This window comes from Schistocerca nitens, chromosome 6, assembly GCF_023898315.1.
Source record: "Schistocerca nitens isolate TAMUIC-IGC-003100 chromosome 6, iqSchNite1.1, whole genome shotgun sequence".
In the NCBI taxonomy this organism is placed as follows: domain Eukaryota; kingdom Metazoa; phylum Arthropoda; class Insecta; order Orthoptera; family Acrididae; genus Schistocerca; species Schistocerca nitens.
The window spans coordinates 717296513-717319359 of record NC_064619.1 but is presented as its reverse complement, the minus strand read 5'-3'; the positions used below and the strand labels follow the sequence as shown (position 1 = coordinate 717319359).

The following is a 22847-nucleotide window of genomic DNA, read 5'->3' as shown; positions in this document are numbered from 1 at the left end:
ACGCACCCAATGGCTACTGGCTTTCGCACTGGCTGGGCTGTCTCTATGGCCAGGGTGGGCAGTGCTCGGGTCTCACGCTTCTATGGCGTGGGTCGCCGAAAAAACTAATTTTGTTTGTTTTAAATGAATTACGTATCTCCACCCCATTCCTATCCTAGTGGTAGCAGCAGTTAAATTCAGCGATGCATTTTGTGTTTGTGGGCTGAAGAGTGCGAGACATGGCTTTAGAAAATTTCCTAATTACTACCGTTATTTTATATTTACACAGTAATGTGGTGGCATAACACTCCTCTTAGTTGACGACACAGCTCGTAGGTCATTATTTCTAACACATCTAAACGCCAGGTTACTACGCATCAAATCAGTGTGAAGTATTAATTACCAAGAACATAGTAGGCCATCAGTTGTTTAAATGTAGGACATCAGTTTAAATTGTTTAAATAATGCATTGTGGTATTCATGAAATATTGGAAGTCTGGTATTTAGTATCTTGAAAAGTGAGTATTTTGAAATATCAACAAGATTGTAACAAATAGTCTCAAAACTGAAGATAGTAATGTAAGTTGGGAGCCATACACAGCAGAAATGTCATTGAGACAATACTCTGCTGGAAATTAAGAAAAAAAAATGAAATTGCATAAAAGGTTAAGGCAGATGACAGAACACGAATGAGGAATGTGTCTGATAGTTAGTCACGAACATTCCACTGTGGTGTACTGAACACAAGTGAATAGTCACTATTGGTTTGTTAGGCTAGAGGAGTGGTTGGTTTTCTTTGGACTTCTGTGAAATATCCGTAATTTTAGGTAATAGCCCATTATAATTGGGTGATAAATAAAGTTATATGTCATTAATTACACTAATTGTGGAATAAATTAAGACACATCATTAACTTAAGTGATAAGGTCAAGTGGATGTCTTGTACAGAAAAATGGGCCCCTTGTCTCAGGGAGAAACTGAGCCCAGTAGACACTGACGACAGAGATAAGGAGAGGACCTTGACCTAAGATGAAAATGATTTTTCCCATACTGGCACTGGTCTCGTCCCCATAATCATTGACACTTCATGAAACACAAACTCCAAAGAGAAATTTATCGACAAAATAACTGAGCCATTTGAAATAAAAATTGTTGTAAGACCTGGGGATAGTTTATCATTAACTACACACTATACATGTGTCTTAGAAGAATGTATGAATCTGAATCTGAAACTTAAAAAAACAATTATTCAAGGGAGTGAATAGAATGGAATGAAAGTCAGTTACGAACACAATATTTCTATTTGACACAATCAGAAAATGCTTCAAAACATCGGTGCGTGTCGGCCTACACTGAGCACCATCAGAGCAATGCAGTGGAAGTAGGAAGTGATTATCACAATGACACATAGAGTTCTGCCACTTTTTCAAATGACATTAAAGAGTTAACAGTTTAGTTAATGACTTCCTCTGCTTACTTAATGTCTTTTTTTGCATTAGGGTCAAATGGCTAACATTTGCAGATGACTCTGCAATTCTCTCAGAAAATGTAAAAAGAAATTACTTAAATAAATATTGGAGAAAAATAATAAGCAGAACTGGTCTGAGTTGAAAGAGCTAAAGTCATTAGAAACATAAATTAGAAACACAAATCCTTTAAAACAATTAAAAAATTAACAGTTAAAATATTTATAGGAACACAAATACTTGAAACAGAGAGTGTTAGTTCCAGTAAAATTGTTGGAGAAATTATGCAACAGAATGGTTTGGAAATCTCTGCAATAGGAGTGAGAAGTAAAAAGTAGAAAAAGGATAAAACTTTTAATACGAGCAATGCAAACATCAACATTATACTGAATTTTTTATGGAGAATATAGGTTATTCTCTTACTACTTTTGTTTCACTGAGCTGTGTTTATAATTTTAATTTATTTTAACGATTTCGTCGAAACGTCGACTTCATTTTTCAGGCACTTGAACACTGTGGTCGACGTGATACACCACCACAAGTGTATCCTGTTAATGTATCCCACTATCCTCTAGTGTAGTAAGTGTAAGACGCATCAGCACATCGGTAACACTGTTAAATTGCCAGAATATGGAGCCGTCTATGCCTCGAAATCGACTGCGAATAATAATCACAGCTGACTGGAAGAAACTTAGTAGGAGACTAGCGTTCGTTCCCCCAAAACAAAATATTGAATTCCCCAATTTCTAGCGCAAAGGAGGCAACTAGACAATAATACATTGATAAACCTGAATTTTTATTTTCATGAAAATGCTTAACACTCACCTGCAAGCAACACAGACTAGAGTTACCTGAAGAATGAAGCATTCAGAAAATAATGGGTGAAACACAAACTGAAGAGGGTTGGAAAATTAGAAGCAATGAAGAAATTTATTAAAATATTCATAAAGGTCGTAGGTAACAGCAAAGCGAAAATTACTATTTTTTGGGACGTCTGCTGTGGGTGGTGAGGATAAGCAAACAAAACAAATATTCCTACACTTCTATGAAAAATTGTCAAGAACAGTCCGGATCTATGAAATAACTTGAAACAAATGTTATACAACAATTAAAAAATTAACAGTTAAAAACTCTATTAGAATCAAGATCCTCAATGAATGAAGGTAGTGATAATGCTTTAATTATCACCCAGAAAAAATAAAGTTTCGTAATTAATTTTAGTTTGTTTGCAGATAGATGTCTTCATGTTTTCTACTCGCCGTCTTCAGGCGCCTGAGATGATAAGTAAGAAACTTGCTGAAACGTTGAGACAATATGAAGCCAAGACTCATCTGATAATCCGAGATTTCATCAAAGAAGACCATGTACGATTTGGAAATTATGCTTCAGTCACCTGACAGTCTGTACTCAAATACTTACTAAAAAAAATATTCTGCTTCTCATGTCTGTCCGAAGTAGTGAAACCTTGGGAGGTAATTGTAGCTATGTTTGCCCCTCCTTCTTTATTCTCTTGACCACTCTCCTTGTGCTCCTTGTGTGCTGCAGACTGTGTGATTAACGGAGCGTACTGTAAGCAGCAGAATGGTCTGGTATTCATGTCTGGAACAAGCCGAGATGGTGTTTGTGTACGGCGAAACAGATGAAAACGGCCGAGAGGCAGCACGGCTATACCAACTCACAGACACCAACCGTATCACGCAACGTTTGTGCGAACACGGGTCATTTCAAACAGACGTACTTGCAGGAAGACGCCGATCAACACGCACACCACATCTGGAGAGACTGATTCTACAGCATATTGAGACGAACGCTTGTACAAGCTCCAGGGAAATGGCCCGCCAATAGAGTGTAAGCCAAAGTACGATACGATGTGTATCCCGCATGACAACGTTACTATCCCTATCATCTGCAATCCCATGGAGGCCACGTTGAATATCTGTTGTGATGTGGATGCGATGCAGCTCTGTACTATGTTCAGGGACAATTTGTTTGTCGTAGCACGCAAACCGTCCATTTCCGGACACATCTTCGAAGGACCTTTTCTGCTCCATTTCAAGTCAACAGTCTGTCCCTGCTGTTTGTTGATTTTATGAATGTTCACCCTGTATAGGCCAGACAATTCGCACAGTCGCCGAGCGATGTACAAAGCACAATGCGATATATTAAAAAACAGGAGCTTGTCTAGTTGGCCATAGCTGAGCATTGCCTGAGAAACGGACACAACATACAGTTTGGAAACACGAGGCTCATGCGTCAACATATCGGGATTATTTTCTTCTATGCGGCTGAGACCAGAATAAACAGCAACAATTTAAACAGAGATCAGGGATACACAATTAACCGGGCGTGGGGGCGGGCTTTGGATACCGAAAGGAAGTAAAGCAGGATTCTTAACGCTTGTAGAGAGGCGGGAGCGGCAGTCTCAAACGTGTCACCGGCCTCTCTCGCCACCTCACGTCACACGGTCCCGCAGCGGGCCGCAGCTGCTGTGAGCTGCCCAACTCACCATCCACGCACGCGTCGTTTCGGACCTCTCTTTCTAGACGTCGGCACACGGACCGTTCATCCGAACGTTGAGCGTTTGAGGGTGCCGAGTTTCTGACGTCACAGCGTGGAATAGCACACTCGGGAGTGGTGGTGGCGGTTGTTGGGATGTTTAAGGGGGACTAAACAGCTAAGGTCATCAGTCCCCCATTACAAAAACAGGCGAGACATAAAAGCACGAATCAGGTAAAACCCCAAGGGGAAGGAGACTCCCCCCAGGCCCTAAAAGAACACAAATACGGTAACGAACACTACAAACACGAAGAGTACAGATGAACACCAGACAGAAATAAACAGAAGAAAAGAAGAAAAGAAGATGGCCGGAGACTGGTTGACTAACCGCGAGACAAAAAAAAGGGAAAGAGTCAACCATCAGACTATACACCAAAACAGCAACAAATTTGGAGAGACGCGAGGACAAAAGACACAGAATGGGAAAGGTGCAGGACCTCCCTAAATAGAACCATAAAAAGGACTACCACGGATAAAATGTAAAACATTGTCAGCCATGTAGGCATCATCACATAAAATCAAAGGCAAAGTGTCCGGAAGCTTAAAAGACTGCCGGAGGGTGCGCAGTCGGGGACACTCCAATAAAATGTGGACGACCGTCAGCCGGGACCCACACCGACACACGGGGGGATCCTCCCGACGCAAAAGATGGCCGTGCGTCAGGTAGGTATGGCCGATGCGCAGCCGACACAGGATTGGAGTCTTTCCGAACGTGCAGAGCAATATCTGGCATGTCAGATATTCTGAGCGTGCGTCTGAGCGTTGACCAATGAGATGGCACAACGCCACCTACGTCACAAGCATGCCGTCTCCCTTCAGTACAGAGTTGTGAGGCACCATATTGACATTCATTTAAAGCCTATATGTACATATGCAAGGGGTAACATAATATATTTAGGAGACAGTCCGGTTTTCGCCGTCGTGCAGTGCGGACGTGTTGTTGTTTCCGCCTGCGGAGCACGCGCGCTCGCTGTTGTTTACATTTCAGCGGCCTTCACTTACGTGTCGCTTACGTGCACTAGAACCATGGTCAACCTTTTTCGAAAATCATCATTACGATTCAACTTCTGCAACGAATACGCACGACCAAAGGCCTTGGAAGTGGAACGCTTCCTACGCGACGTTGCTAAGATCCCAGCTTCCGACATCTTGGGCATCCATTTGTCCATATTAAGCAGTACTGTGAACGACAAAGTCGTGAATGACGCGGTATGTGAAAGAATACTTCGTGACACCAACCATGGATTACGCTTTTGCCACGCCGACGGCAATGTCGGAGCGGTCACTGTCGACCATGCCGGCTTAGGAATGCGCACCATACGAGTTTTCGAGCTCCCGTTCGAGCTTCCGGCGGAAGAGGTTATCGCGGCTTTCCGCCCCTATGGCACTGTACATGGCCACACTGCCGAACGCTGGGCGCAATTCCAAACGTACCCCGTTCTTAACGGTGTACGGCAGATCACCATCGACCTCCATCACCACGTGCCATCTTACCTGCAAATTAGCGGGTGCCGCGCGGTTATCATATACGACGGCCAACCCCAAAGGCCTGTTCCGGGTGCGGCAAAGAAGGCCACCTCAGATCTGAGTGTCTTCAGCGACGAATCACCCAATTGCCAGCCGCTACCGTGGCACCTCCGGCTCCGACGACGGTTTTACCGATCACCTATGCATCGGCGCTCTCTTCCCCTCCCACCGGCCGCCGCCCATCGGACCACGTACCGGTGACCCTCCCAGCTGCTACGAATACCGCCGGGGCCGACACATCGCGCTCGAAGCCTGACGCTACTCCGGCGCCACTACTAACAGCGACGACTTCCGACACCCACCCGCCTGAACATATGGACACGCCTTCATTTGACGTTCCCGCGACGGCCTTCCTCTCAGAGCGACGCGACTCCCTTCCGTCTTCCGACACGGAGGGACGAACCCGCAAACAACGTTCACCAAAGAGGCGCAAGAGGAGGCGCCGTACGGTCTCGGAACGAGACGGATCATCTCCCCCTGATGCTCCAGAGGCCGTCCGACCCGAGGAGGCCTCGGAGAACCTACACGACGATACGAATGACGACAACATGACGCCGACTGTGGATACGTCGATGCCTACTCTACTGGCTCGCTCAGGTGCTCCTGAACCAATGGACTCCACCGTTGCGACTGCCCCGAGACGTCCTCCGCCCCTACGACCGAAGTGGAACGTACGACCATCACAACGACAGCGCCTTCAATGGTGTGGAGTGAGGACGTCGATGAGGGCCCGGACCACACGCTGGGGACAGAGTTACCCCAGACGGAAGCATCGTTACGCCGCTGATAACGCCGTCAGGTGGCGTACGGCACGACTCGCCGCTGCCTCGTCCCTCTTCATCCTCCGCTGGTGGAGTTCCCCTCCACGGCGGGGTACGGCTCCAAACCTACCGAATAGCGGCGATCAACACTAACACCATTAGCTCACCCGTGAAACTTCAACTGCTGCGAGAGATGATATGGGCGTCGGACGTCGATATCGCACTACTACAGGAAGTACACTTGGCCACACTTCCAGACGTCGCGGGATATAACACTTCTCCTTCTCCTGGTGACCACCTGGGACGCGGCGTAGCCATCTACGCCAGAGTAGGCATTCCAGTGGCCGATATCACATACCTTCCATCTGCTAGAGGCATGGTCGTCACCGTCATGGGGACGCGTATCGTCAACATTTACGCTCCGTCAGGCTCCACCCGCAGACGCGACAGGGTACTCTTCTATTCAGAAGAAATCGCTCCTTTGTTTCTTGGACGCTGCGACCATTACTTGCTTGGGGGTGATTTTAATTGTGTATTGCACCCTAAAGATCAAGTGCCCCACTACAACACCTGTCAAGAACTGCGTCTTGTCGTCCGAGATCTGTTGCTCCGCGACACTTGGGAAGTTCAGCACGGCGACGCGCCTGGACATACTTACCAGACGAGTCACTCCGCGAGCCGCCTTGATAGAATTTACGTCTCTCGGGAACTCACACCTGCAGTCCAAGGTGCAGAACTTTGGCCCCTGGCCTTTTCGGACCACTGTGCCTACATCTGCAACATTCTCTTCCCCAAGCAAGTGGTCTGGCGTAGTCGTGCACCGTGGAAGCTAAACACCTCCCATCTTCATGATCCCGAATGTCTTCAACGTGTTACCGAGACACGGGCCACCTGTGAACGTCGCTTACCTACATACTGCACGACCTTGACCTGGTGGCTGGAATGTGCCAAACCTGCCATTCGACGTACTTTGATTCAGTATGGAAAGGAAGTTGCTACGTGGCGCCGGCACACTACCGACTATTTCTACGCCGTTCTCCGCGACCTGGACGCCCAACCGCCCATCCCCGACACCCAGAGGGAACGCAGCCGGATTAAGGCGCAAATTGTAACTTTGCCACGCCGTAGACTGCAGGGGGCTATGGTGCGAACCCGATGTCAAGATTCGGCGGAACAACAACATACGACCATGCATCATATCGCCTCCGATAGGAAACATCGACGACAACAACTCATCACCGAGATCACCACCTGTCGCGGCCAGCACGTCACTTGCCAGGCCGAAATCGTCAGTGCCTTTGTCGACCACTACCGCAACAATGTACCAGGAGGAGACTACCGACAACCACGCTGAGGTCTGTGTTACCACACGTAACTCGCACCCTCACCAGCGACGAAGCGGACGAGCTGATGGAGCCCATTACGAGTGACGAAATCCACGATGCAATCAAAAAAGGCGCTCTGAATACGTCACCTGGTGTCGACGGATTGCCGATAGAATTTTATCGCGCTTTCTTCACACTAGTGGCGTCACGGTGGACAACGATGTTTCATGAACTGCTGACGATGGGGAACGCCGTACCGCCGTCCTTCGTCACGGGAATTATTATACCTATCCACAAACCGACACCAGGTGTGACGACTGCATATCACCGTCAAAAAATGGCTCTGAGCACTATGGGACTCAACTGCTGAGGTCATTAGTCCCCTAGAACTTAGAACTAGTTAAACCTAACTAACCTAAGGACATCACAAACATCCATGCCCGAGGCAGGATTCGAACCTGCGACCGTAGCGGTCTTGCGGTTCCAGACTGCAGCGCCTTTAACCGCACGGCCACTTCGACCGGCATATCACCGTCCCCTGACTGCTTAACGCAGACTGTAAAATTTTTACGCGCCTACTGGCAACGCGATGCCGCAAGGTCCTGCCCAGCATTCTATCCCCGGAACAGACATCTCCGGGCGGCTCAGTTAATATACAAACGGCCACAGGAGAATGTCGCGATTTAATTGCACTGGCAGCGGCGTGCAGACTCCGCGCCGCAGTGGTTGCCATTGATTTTGACAGCGCATTCGACAAAGTGCGGCATCTTTTTCTGTTCTGAGTGATGAACCGCATGGGTTTTCCACCAGCCTTTATCGACGTGATCCGGCGCCTATACGGCAGCGCCGAATCGCTGATTCAGGTTAATGGCTGTGTGGCGGGACCAGTGGCGATCCGGCGTTCCGTACGAGAAGGCTGCTCACTTTCGACCCTACTCTATGCCATAAGCCTGGAGCCACTCATCGGGAGTCTCACGATCCACCTTTCTGGTCTCACTCTGCGACAGCACAGTTTTCGATGTGGCCGGCCGAAGTGGCCGTGCGGTTAAAGGCGCTGCAGTCTGGAACCGCAAGACCGCTACGGTCGCAGGTTCGAATCCTGCCTCGGGCATGGATGTTTGTGATGTCCTTAGGTTAGTTAGGTTTAACTAGTTCTAAGTTCTAGGGGACTAATAACCTCAGCAGTTGAGTCCCATAGTGCTCAGAGCCATTTGAACCATTTTTTTTTTCGATGTCGTGCGTATGCGGACGACCTCCTCCTCTTGATCCGCTCACGGAGTGAAACACACACGGTACTTGATTTGATATCAACGTACGGCATTGCAGCGGGCAGCAACATGAATGTGGCTAAATCCGCGGCGATGCCCATTGGACGCGGCCTCTCACACGACGACTTAGCACCTCTCCCGTGTGTACAAAAACTACGATACCTTGGTATCATTTTCACCTCCACCGTGCGCCGCACCGCTGCCATCAATTTTCGGCGTGCACTCCAAACTATCCGCACGATAAAATCTTCTCCGACGACTCTATTCTTTACAACGTGTCCAATACCTGAATCAACATGTGGCGTCCAGAATGGTCCCCATTGCACAGGTCCTCCCGCTGCCATTAACTATTGGACGTAGCCTCCAGGCTGCCTTTGGATACTTCCTTACGGCCGGTGGGCTCTTTAAGGTCCGCTACGACACGCTCACCCTTCCCCCGCGAGCGAGGGGCCTCGGCCTTGTCCATGTGCGACTCCGCGCGGCGTCCTTGTACATGTCCACCATGCACAAGCAGTGGCACGGTGGCACCTCCCTTACGCGCAGCTTGCTGGAAATTCTTGTGCCCGCGACCATAACAGCACCAGTACCAGCCGGACACATCAAGTACCATCTGACGCACATTTCTGATTTCATCGTCGACTTCAGTTATGCTCACATACACTTACCGACCACGCGTTTTCCTCGACCTAAAGATTTTTAAACCCCACTCCTTCGTTCCATATCCAGCAACAATATCGAACTGAGACATCCGTCCACGCGGTAGCCCACGGTTTGGCGTCACATCCACCAGCCTTTCCTTCCCTCCAACGTCCGGGCCACATGGTACCAAGTCGCAAATGAAAAATTAGCCACAAATCATCGTCTTCACGCCAGCGGACTAAGGGACTCTCCACTTTGTTCCATTTGCCACCTCGTGGATGACGATGTCCACCAACTGACTTGTGCTGCCACCAGTGACGTCTGGAAACTAGCCCGACAGTTCGTTGCCTGTTACCTCCGCGTTCCGCCGGACTCGATTGACCCATGGACTCTTATCCATCCTGAGGATACTTATTTCCCCGCCACCAAAAATCATACGATTGTATGGGTCAAGGGATGGACGATCACCTACATGTATAATTATGGCGACAAATCACGCCTTGATTTCTGGCAGTACTTACAAACCGCCCACAGTGAAGTCGAACACCGACCGCGCTACCGCGCCTTCTTCGCCAATTACCTACATGCGATCTTTACGTCGCCCCCGCTCAGTTGGATGGTGCCACACGCCGACAACACTCCCGCCCCCCCCCCCCCCCCCTGCTGACATCTGAGACCCCCCGCGCTACTTTCTACATTGTAACCCACAGTGGAGTAGGCGCATGGACACGCGCCTCCTTTTCTTTTATGCGCTATACCAGAAAACGCGGGTTTTTCCCTCACTCCACTGTATATTGCTTCACGCCTCTTAGCTTACATCAGTATTATTATTCTTTTTTTTCCTACACCTTGTTCATAAAAACAAAATTGCTCGCGTTGTACGAGTATAATGTCTTATGTTATTTTCGCCGGAAGGATGGCATTTCTGTTGTATTTAAGTTTGTACCAATAAAGATCTTTTGTTCATTAACCCTGTTCCTGGTAAAAAAACACAATAAAAATAATAAAATAAAATAAAAATAACTCAAAAAGCTACTTTGAGGGAGTGATTCAGGGACGGGAGGGGGAGACATCGCGGCCAGGCCTCTGGTTCCGACCCCTGCCCGCCTTGTCTCCACCTACTCATAACTGAACACTCATTAAAAAAAAAAAGTTCCGTAACTGACCTACACTCTCTTATTTAGTGCGGCGCTGGTTCGCGTCTTGACACTACCAAATTTTTTTCCTAACATTCGCGTTTTTATTAGGTTCTGATACTTTATTATTAGTTTAATATAAGTATATACTATAATATTTGATGTTATATAAATATAAGTTCGCCTTTTTTTGAGGGGTGACTTTGTCCGATTGGCATAATGTGCAGGACAGCTTGCGCTACTTGTATAAAGATATTTTGCTCCTTTTTCTTTTACGCTTCGTAATTGACATGTTGCAAAGATTCTGCTACTGGGTAGCAACAGTGATCAAGTAAGACTGACCTTGGTGTTTTACTAAAAAGTGGGAATGATGAAATGTTTATCTTATGCGGGAAAGTATTCCAAATTCGTAACGCACTGTTTGTAATGGAACTTTTATAAGCCCGTGTCCTTATTGATTGGACGATGGAGGAAATGTGCGTTTTAGTAGAGCTAACGTGGGAATTTTACACGCGCCTGTTGAGTAAACAGTGTGATTCCGAACTAGAAACATCCCGCAACTGCCGCTGGAGTGCGTTGCGATCGCGTATACCACGTTGGGGCCCACGTACCGTATGCACAAGTCGCATCGTTCCCGAGCGTTCAGCAGCACGTTGAACTTGGCACGCTCACCGTTAACGTTCGACAGCACGGTCCGTGTGCCGACGGCTTTAGGTGCCAGAGCCGAAAACACTGCCAGTCCCGACAGTCAGTGGTTTTTACTCCTGACGACGACGGCAGCGATAGCCAACGAAGGCTCGAGGATTTTATCGGAATTGACGCAGCTTGAAAACCGAGAAAATTTTATTCAGGTTTCCCTTTATTTTCACCCTTCTTTCACCACGCCAAGTTTCGACTGCATCAGAGAACCACCTATGGCGGATTCCTCTTGTCAGTAGCAACGAACACATACGATATGCAACAGCTCTACTGGAAAGAAAAAGGAAGTAACAAGGGAAGAAGTGAAGAATACGACAGTAAGCAAAGGGAGAGCAGCGGGCACGCACCACGGCCTTGTCGACGGAGGGCTGCCTGGAGGAGGGCGCCATGCTGAGCCGCGCGGAGGCGGTGGCGCGCGCGTAGCGGTCCACCGAGGAGTCGCGGCTGGGCGGCCGCTTGTAGTGGTCGAAGCGGTCCGTCATCGTCTGCTGGTAGCTGAAGCCCGGCGGCTCGCCGCCCGCCGACGCCTTCACGTGCGGCGTGTTGCGCTGCAGCGAACCGCCGCCCCCGCCGCCGCCACCCACGCTCCCGCCGCCGCCGACGCCGCCCCCGACTGGCACGCCGTCTTCGTACGACACGGCGTTCCCCACCTGTCGGAAAAGGAACGTCTCAGCATTATCGTCCTACACCACTTTGCATCCGTGCCGCAAAGGTTCCGTCCCATCTCCGCCCCTAATACATTGTAGGTTTGACGCAATGTTCCGTCCTCTGCTCGCTCCTACATACCAGCCTGTCTCCTTCGCCGATTTAAATTAATGCATGACGGAAATTATCTACACTTCTATATAAAGACAGGACGTCCTTTGACGTTGTTACCAAAAATCTCAAAGTTGTTGACGGATTTGCTACAGATTCTTACGCTATGCTGTAATATACATTCAGACGGACATACGCTAAAATAAATACATAAATATATTTAATATATAAAGTGGGAACGTTGTTACCAGATATCTCGAAAAGTACTTCTGACCTCAAATTGTGATACGAGACTCTAAGAAACGTTTGAACAGACATTACAAGACTCTAAGAAACGTTCGAACAGACATTACATTACATATTTCTGTAACACATACATATATAAAAAGGAAGCTTTGTTAGCAATCGTCTCGAAAAGTTAACCGATTCACTTCAGATTTTTACATGATACTTTATATATACACTCCTGGAAATGGAAAAAAGAACACATTGACACCGGTGTGTCAGACCCACCATACTTGCTCCGGACACTGCGAGAGGGCTGTACAAGCAATGATCACACGCACGGCACAGCGGACACACCAGGAACCGCGGTGTTGGCCGTCGAATGGCGCTAGCTGCGCAGCATTTGTGCACCGCCGCCGTCAGTGTCAGCCAGTTTGCCGTGGCATACGGAGCTCCATCGCAGTCTTTAACACTGGTAGCATGCCGCGACAGCGTGGACGTGAACCCTATGTGCAGTTGACGGACTTTGAGCGAGGGCGTATAGTGGGCATGCGGGAGGCCGGGTGGACGTACCGCCGAATTGCTCAACACGTGGGGCGTGAGGTCTCCACAGTACATCGATGTTGTCGCCAGTGGTCGGCGGAAGGTGCACGTGCCCGTCGACCTGGGACCGGACCGCAGCGACGCACGGATGCACGCCAAGACCGTAGGATCCTACGCAGTGCCGTAGGGGACCGCACCGCCACTTCCCAGCAAATTAGGGACACTGTTGCTCCTGGGGTATCGGCGAGGACCATTCGCAACCGTCTCCATGAAGCTGGGCTACGGTCCCGCACACCGTTAGGCCGTCTTCCGCTCACGCCCCAACATCGTGCAGCCCGCCTCCAGTGGTGTTGCGACAGGCGTGAATGGAGGGACGAATGGAGACGTGTCGTCTTCAGCGATGAGAGTCGCTTCTGCCTTGGTGCCAATGATGGTCGTATGCGTGTTTGGCGCCGTGCAGGTGAGCGCCACAATCAGGACTGCATACGACCGAGGCACACAGGGCCAACACCCGGCATCATGGTGTGGGGAGCGATCTCCTACACTGGCCGTACTCCACTGGTGATCGTCGAGGGGACACTGAATAGTGCACGGTACATCCAAACCGTCATCGAACCCATCGTTCTACCATTCCTAGACCGGCAAGGGAACTTGCTGTTCCAACAGGACAATGCACGTCCGCATGCATCCCGTGCCACACAACGTGCTCTAGAAGGTGTAAGTCAACTACCCTGGCCAGCAAGATCTCCGGATCTGTCCCCCATTGAGCATGTTTGGAACTGGATGAAGCGTCGTCTCACGCGGTCTGCACGTCCAGCACGAACGCTGGTCCAACTGAGGCGCCAGGTGGAAATGGCATGGCAAGCCGTTCCACAGGACTACATCCAGCATCTCTACGATCGTCTCCATGGGAGAATAGCAGCCTGCATTGCTGCGAAAGGTGGATATACACTGTACTAGTGCCGACATTGTGCATGCTCTGTTGCCTGTGTCTATGTGCCTGTGGTTCTGTCAGTGTGATCATGTGATGTATCCGACCCCAGGAATGTGTCAATAAAGTTTCCCCTTCCTGGGACAATGAATTCACGGTGTTCTTATTTCAATTTCCAGGAGTATAAAGTGAATCGGTTAACTCTCTCATATATATATATATATATATATATATATATATATATATATATATATATATATATATATATATATATGAGAGAGATAAAATTAACCGATTCACTTCAAATTTTTACATGATAATTAAATAAACATTCAGGAAGAGATACCCCATGAGAAGTTCTTCACTGATTTACTTCGAAGTTTTCCGTAAGGCTCTAAAAAACATTCGGTCCGTCATATGCTACATAATGCATATAATACATACATGTCGACTTTATATATATAGGAGACACGTTGTTATCAAAGATCTGAAAAAGTTCTTTACCGATTTACTTAAGATTTGTGTATGATACTGCAATAACCACTGGACGAATATACGCTATAAATTTTTCAAACAACAGGTTTTCTCTAACAACAAGCTGCGAGAAAGACGCTGTGTTGTACAAATGTGCGGTTTCGTTTTCTTTTTTGGGGTCAGTTTAGAACGACAATAGCAGGGCATTTAAACCAAATTTTCTCCAATACATATTCTTTCTACTTATAAATAATTTTAAAAAAGAAATTGTATACTCAACAATGTGCTGTTGTATTATCTTCCTACGTCTGGTTCTTGAGATATAGTACGAACCGAAAATGACACTTGCGGAAAATCGTGCAAAACTACAAAGAAAATAGACTTACAATGCAGACTCTTTGGAACTACATATGAGACATGCAACAGAGAGAGAAGTACTGTTCTGTGTTGCACTGGTCTTATTTCAGGGCAAATATATTTTGTGGAAATGGTTGCAATTTTGCTCTTGAATTTCTGTAATTTACACTTCAAACCAGTTCAAACAACACATAACGTAGCATCAAAAAAATGCTCTGCAGCAATAACTCAAAATCAGTTTATGTTTAAAAAATATTCTTGTTGTTACAAAAGTGCACTGGTACTGTCACTTCTTTAAAAAAATTCTTGCTTAAAGTAAATAATTTGAAGGATATGTTGATAATGGTTAAGCTTCGTGCAACAATTATACAATGTTGCAATTAATTTCATTTCCGCACACTGGAAGTTAATGGCCTTGCCACGTTCAATATGCCGGCTCTCACCGGATCACCGAAGTTAAGAAATGTCGGGCAGTCTCAGTACTTGGATGGGTGATCGCCTCCAACTCCAGGTCCCGTTGGCTCAAGGACACACAAGTCGGCGAAGCGGCGTCCACATGAAAGATTTGCACCAGGCGTTGCGCCGCACAACATTATTATTATATAGTGTAATACAGGACTTTAAAAATATTGATAGTCACTAACGCACACCTCTATGATGTCACTCGACTCAGACGTAGTTGATTTTGGTAGTGGAAGAAATATTCAGCAACAGTATTTGTCCGAAAGGGGGCGAAAAGTGGTGGTGTGAAGTTCCGGATCACCAGGTTTCGTGCGACTATCAGGCAATAAATTCCAAACCTTTCCACAGAATCTCACGGAGTGAGGGCATATCACCCTGTTGATGGGCACGTTCAGCCCGGGCTCCATACGTACTATCCGAGACTACTAGTTCCTGCACCGGCCCCTAGTATCACTCGTTCCTGTCCCTCATTATTAATCAAGATAAAAATGACACTTTCGTTACAGTCATCTACACTCAGCAGATGCACTTACGACACAGTTATCATACACCGCGTGGGAAGTGTCCATTGTAGGTGGAACAACGAATTCCTTACAAATTACTTGCCTGAACAACCCCTCGAGGTCTTCGGCCAGCAATGCCACAATAATCTCTATACGATATAGATTTGCCCCAAATGATGAATCATTCTAGCGACGATACGGACTGTCAATGGGGAACTACACTGACGTGAGCGATACTGTCAAAGGGCAGATTGATATGCCCAGAGCGTGGAACGAACATTTCGAAAAAGCCGAAGCTGACTGGCTATTCGTGTGCTTCTGTCATGAGCATTTACGGAAAGTGGTTAAAAAAACGATAAAACCATGAGTAGGTGACGAGGTTCTGGACGTCCACCCTTCATCACAGAACGTGGCTGTCGGAGGACTGCCTGCTTTGTAAAGCAGGACAGGTGGCGAAGTACAGTAAATCTGACGACACAGTGCAATGATTGTGCAGGCATAAGTGTTTCTGAGTAGACCGTTGTGCGCATATGTTGAACATGGGCTTCCACAGCAGGCGACCCATGTGTGTCCCCATGTTGGTTCAACGGCAGCGTCAGTTACGAATTTAGTGCGCATGGGATCATCGAGTTTGTCTAGAATGGACCATGGATCCATGTAAACGTGTCTCCAGCTACAATGAATCACGTTTCTTGCTATTTCAGGCCGATGGTAGTGTCCGGGAATGCCGTCGTCCTGGCGAACAGGTCCCACGAAACATGCACCACGCCACGGACGGTACCTGGCGAAGGAGGGGGGTGGCAATATTACGCTATGGAGGACATTAAACTGGGCTTTCATGGTAAAGGAAAGGTATCATAAAGAAGTAGACTATAAAAACATTATTGTGGACCACTTTCACACTTGATGTATTCCCCGATGTGGATGACATCTTCCAGCAGATAAACTTCCTCGTCACAAGGCCACAATCGTGATGTAGTCGTTCGACAAACATGATAGTTAACTGACGTTCGTTCCTTGGCCACCAAATTCACCTAGCGTGAAACTGATGAAACCCATCTGGGACGCCATCGGGTGCCAGTTCCTTGCCTACAAACCATCTGACCGTAATTACGGGAATTGCGTGGCCAGTGCATAGACATGTGCTGCCACATACGTACGGAAACCTGCCAACGACTTGTCAAATAAATGCCACGAGAATCGCTGCCGACACGCTGCTAAGACGGTATAAAATAAATAATAAAAATAACACCATGTTTATCAAGATAGACTACAAGCCAGTTATGGGGAACAGTTTTAAGTAGAGCGTACGTTAGTAAGAAGTTTGCTGCTTCAAACAACCATTTCTTTTACCTCACAAAATAATTACGAATTCTCTCTGGGAGGGAGACCACGAGATGTGTATGGCGCAACTAGGTCCAGGTGACAGGTAGCCAGTACAATTAACGGGGCGCGCAAGGCGTCGCCCACCTGTTGCTTTCGAATGTTTAAGTTACGCGACAAGTGGAGCGCATTTGCCTACAGCCGGTTGCACAGGCAGAGGAAGGCCGTTCTACAGCAATTCGGGCACAATGCTTTCAGGCGAAAAGCGTGCAGGTTCCGAGGTTCAAGCTGCATGTCAGTTTAGTCGTATGCCCTTTCCGTAATGCGAACGACGGAGACGCAAGATTCGTAGGAACAGCGTTGATGTTACCGCCACGATACAACGAAACTATATATTTGAGTAACATCCACTCTGTTTCAGACGCGTCAATTGCGTTAAAGTTCTCGAATTTCCATCAACTTCAGGAGTTATTCTTCGATTTGGATAAGTTTGTGGTTGAAGTTTCAGTAATTCAAGAGAAAGGAGGCAGCCGTCAGTCAACCGCAGTTCGTTCTTGAACGTCACGTGCTCACTATGTTGAATGATTTATAGGTAACTGTATACGCCGAGCATTGTCAAGCATCAATGTCCCCGTTACAGCAAAGTGTCAATTGTAAAATGGTTCTATTCGAAATATAAAACCATACAGTGTCGGAAATGCATATGTCTCATCATTATGTGAATTATAATCTATGTTTTTATGAAATGCTAAACTAACTGTGTCTGAAAGAAATTCAACATGACCTTCGTAGCTGATCAAGGACGATGAGGAGAGTTGGCAAATACTTCTGTCGAAGCAACCGTAGCGGGACTAGCTCAGTTATTTAATGGTTTAAATTATCTAAGATGTGTACACGTTAAAAATATGCTTAGTCAGCTGTAAGTTAACAAAGGGAAGGAATACAGTACTATCCCACTACGAGATGAGTAACGAACATCTGCAGCACGTATCACTGTTTATGTCCACTGACGAGCCAAACTGTTACGACCACCTTCTTAATATCATGCTGGTCCACCTGCGCAGCACGACACAGCGGCGTTTCTGCGTGGCATGGATCTGACAACTCACTCCTACGATTCAGAAGGTTTGCAGCACCTGATGCCGGATGCAGTTCCCGTAATTACGGGCACGTGTTTTGTGAGCGGAAGTCATGACACTCCCCCCCCCCCCCCCACCCCTCGCCCCCGCACTAAGACTACTCAGCGTGTCTACTCCAAACCCAATTTCAAATTTCTGGCTGGATTAATTCTAATTTTTAATATGTTGCATATTTTATTAGTTGTTAGAAAATTTTAATAAGAAGAGGTATACCAATACATATTGTAAAGGTAGTTCAAAAGATCTATGCCAATACAAGAATCCAAATAATTGGGGATAATGAAGAAACAACAAAGGTTATTAATTTAGGAGTTCGACAAGGTTGCAGCCTCTCTCCACTGCTTTTTAATATACACATTGACGACATTATACGCCAATGGAGAATGAAACTGAAGGACTGTACATATAACTTCAACCAAAAAGATTACATTATGACTTTGTTATTAGCAGATGACAAAGTGTTAATTTCGAATAATGAAGATAGACTGCAGAGAGCTGCATATGAACTATACGAAACATGCCAGATATATAATATGTCAATATCAATACAAAAACAAAAGCCATGGCTTGCTGTGGGAAAAATCCAGTAAGAAGTAAAATAATTATAGACAACAAGATTATAGAGCAAGTAGGTAGATTCAATTTTCTAGGAACCATGCTGTCGTACAGGGGAGACCTAGATGAAAAAGACAAAATCGAGAAATTTTAATACTTAAATGGCACTATCAGTAGAGCCCTCCAATGTAAAGTAAGAAAAGGAACATATTTAAAACTTATGTGAATACCAACATTACTATATGGAAGTGAATCCTGGGTAATGAAAAAGAAAGATAAAATAAGATTACAAGCCAATCAAATGTACTTCCTCGGCTACATAGCAGAATACACCAAGCTAGACTACAAAAGAAATACAGATCAGGACGGAATTAAATATTTTCGGTATAAGCACTAAGACTGACGAATACCGACAAAAATGGACATCCCATCTGTTACGAAAGGACAAATCAAGATCACCACTAAATTTTTGGCGATATACTTCGCAAGGTAAAGGATGCATTGGAAGACCTGCAGAAAGATGGAAGGACCAGGTGTAGCTGCAACAGGCTGAGGGAAAGCCTAATGCATGGCGGAAGAAGAAGAAGAAGAAGAAGAAGATTAGCTGTTCAAGGATTTTACATTGTCAACTGCTACACTCATTTGAAGTCACATTGAACCTTACGAAAGATTTTTTCAGGTAGGAAGGAAATGTCTTTTGCATATTCCAGCTTGATATTCACATGTTATTACTAGAATGCACAAGCCATAGAGAAATTCTACTTTGTCATTTATTTTAGTAACAAAATTGATAAAAAAGTTCCCCATTAAAATACTTGCAGAATCTAGCTACTAAAAGTTAACTAACATGGCAGATCAAAATATTCTGTACACTATTTCAAAAAAAGTATTATCTTCTGCGATAAGCACAACTGTTATATAATATTTATAAAAACAAAAAGTGGTTACGTAAATATTGTTAAAATGTGATTAAATAGACCGTATTACAGGTTCAGTTCGAAAACCATTGTTAGTCCTTCCTCGCAAATAAATGCAGTTGAATTTTTTTCTGAATTAACTTAGTAAACGTAGCTACACAATCTTCCTATTTTAGAAACATTACACTTTTCACGTAACATGTGTGCTTTTCTTTGATTACACATAAATTTTAATGAGTCTTCATAATATTTATATATATATTTTTAAATTAGTCCATTCACTAAACAGTTTTTCATATAAATATCCATTACACGTCAGTGTATCTTTGGAAAGAAAATATAAAATACAAATATTATATACATTTAACTATAATCCATTTTAAAAATTTTGTGGCAGAGCTGTAATTTCTGCATCTGTTTCTGCTGCTTAAGGTGCTGCTTCTCGTAGAAATTTTTGTCTTTTCGTCTCTATTTCTTATTTCTCTTAAAGTAGCCTTTTTTGCCTTTCTTGTCGATCTGTCTTGTTTTTCTCTTCTTCTTTTTTTCTTCTTAATACATTCCACATAGTTTGAACGAGTATTTTGTGCAGCGTGAATGAGGGTCTTAGGGACTCAAACACTGCGCACACAACCAGCATTCTGTACAACGTTGTGAGAAACCTGGAAAGTAAAAATACTTTCCTCGTGTTGATTCTCTGCTAAGCAATCTTTATTAACGGACAAACCTCTTTCAAGGGCAGAATTTTCGTGAGAAAGGAGTGTACCATTTTCACAGTTGAAAGGAAATTTGGTCAAGACTTAGGCGAGTCTGCGATGAGAGAAAACCAGAATTTATTCAGTCTGTGTGTCCGAATTGAAATTTTTTATTGCTTCAGTTGGATCAGGCAACTTGCATATATCTTGCTTTATTTTGTCTATTTTTGCTCCCGAGAACCACAGCTCCTGGCAACTTAACGCATCTGAACAAGACACAAGTTACTACTCATCTGTTGCTGGCTGTTCTGCTATAATACCTGGGTCAAGACAAGAGATGGTCTCGTCAACTTAAAAGAAACAGGAGATCTATCCATCAGTTTTTTAAGGATGGCCAAATACGCTTCACGGCACTGATTTAGAATCTGCAGCACTTGTAGTTATGAAAAATTCTTCACTTCGGTTTTTAAAGCATGGTTAGTTTGGAAACGTAAGTTGATTTCGTTGGCTGGTAACATATGCGGATGTGACGGAAGACCAACTTTTAAGTTCTATTCTCTAACACACTTTTCTTTAGAACTCTGTCCATTACAGAAGTTTCTAGATATGTAAGTAAAGGAAAGCTACCATCGGCTTTTCTGACTGAAAGAGTGTCAAAACGGGTTAAACTAATGTTGCAGCCGTAATAACAAAAGATAACTTTGCTGGGAGAATTTCATCTTTCAGAGCGCTTGCGACAATTTTGAAATTATGATTATATTTGTCCAGAGGATTTTTTGAACCTTCTGTCTCAAATGTTTCAATCCAATTTTTCCAGAAACCTAGCTTTATATTTGCTTTCGTGGCTACTCTCACATTTTTAACCCATCGAACTGAACCAAACTTTAGAAGAAAACACGATGCCGTCAGCATGAAATCTTTGAAAAGAAAATGTGAACTCCTCAACAATTCTGTTATTTTCCAATGTGTAGCTTTCATGTCCTCTTTAAAAGCACCATGTACCACATGCAAGCCAAAACTATCTACATCAATGAGAGTATCACTACTAGGACTTTATCCCTTAGCTCAGAATTAAGTTTCCTTCAAACCTTTCAGTTTACTGCTGGATCATTCATAGACAACTGACCTTTTTTTTTTTTCAAGTTAACTTCTCCTATTCTTTTCAAACAGATTTTCAGATTATTTGCTTTAGTGCTGTTGAGAAAAACAGAAGAATATGTTAGTACCAGACCAAGCTTCTGGTCGAAATAGCGTACTAGGCTATGCTTTTATTGCCGCTGGGACACCTTATTTAAGCTTTCATCAACACCAAATATTATAAAAGAACATATTTCAAGATCTGCTGCAATTTAGTTTCCAAAATACATAGATAAACCCTGTGGTGTGGTATATGCTAATTTGTCCTTTTTTAATTGCATTTTAGTTGCAATTTCACTATCAGGTAAAGTAGTTTTAAAATCTGTAACAGCGGCTGCTGCGCCTCGAAAAGAGAAACGTTAATCAGCTGCAATCAAGCAACACGATATTTCTGCTTTTGTTAACATTCTCCTGTAATACAAATTTCTTGAGCCCATTTGTTTACAGTCTGGCTGGTTCTGGTGTTTCAGATGTGATTTTGTTGAGAACTGGACATTTGTGCTGTCACTGATCCTTCTCTGCCTTCTAGCAAAGAGAATACGTATTGGAACAATGGACATTGTACATGCTTGTCGGATAAATTCAATAATAATTATATCCTCTAAAATATCGCACCAATAACACTACGTTCTTCAGTATTCTCCGGTAACTGTTTGAAAAATACATTTAATTTCACACTTTTTGTTGAAGTATCCAGATAATGCTTGAGCCGATTTCATTTAGTGTTACTCTGGCGGGCAGTTCTTCCCACTCATCCTACGTTTGTACTTTTATGACACCATATGCAACATGCAGGGATTTTAGATTTTGGATAGGCCCAAACCCAAGGATACTCCAACTCATAAAATGGATTATATCTAGTGGTTGACATTTCAATAAGTGCCATAATACACAGCAAATTCTATGTAGTAGTGTTTGTTGCCAGCATGAAGACAACTAATTGTTTAAATGTAGGATTTAATTTATTTTAAATAGTTTAAAAATTGGATTTTTATCGTTTTTCCGCAAAAAAATTTTAATTCAATAATTAGTCCTACTTATTTGACCACCTTAGGAAAAACACAACAGTTTACCGCGCCCCACGTGAATTGAATTCTTGGCTGGTTAAAAAGAAATTCGTAAGTGCCGCAGTTAATAATGTGTTATGTATACAGTTATGCATTCCTTCACTGTGCATCGGCTTCAAAACTTTTTCTCTCCACGTGTCTACTATTACTACACTAGCATTTTAATTCGCATTAAATCATTCTTACAAATCGATACATAAGGCAACAAGAAACTAAAGGTTATCAAATTACCTGACATTAATTCTGCAGACTACAACACAACTTTTGTAATCTAATTAACAATACAGTAGACGTACTGAATTTTGTTTAAATTGTAACAACGTGCTATAAGTTAACTTTTTTCAGTACACAATCATCGCTCGACAGTCCAGCAGCAAAAAAAGAAGACTGGGCTACACGCAGCGGCGAGT

At 44.8% G+C, this 22847-nt stretch overlaps 1 protein-coding gene across 1 annotated transcript in view; it reads right to left on the bottom strand.

Annotated features, from left to right (window-relative positions):
- The window catches only part of LOC126263155 (junctophilin-1), a 948615-nt gene that overhangs the window by 235912 nt on the left and 689856 nt on the right, over positions 1–22847 (bottom strand). Inside the window, exon 8 of the mRNA XM_049960189.1 lies at positions 11704–12006. Within this exon, the coding sequence (XP_049816146.1) occupies positions 11704–12006 (303 nt within the window). The remainder of the gene's footprint in view (positions 1–11703; positions 12007–22847) is intronic.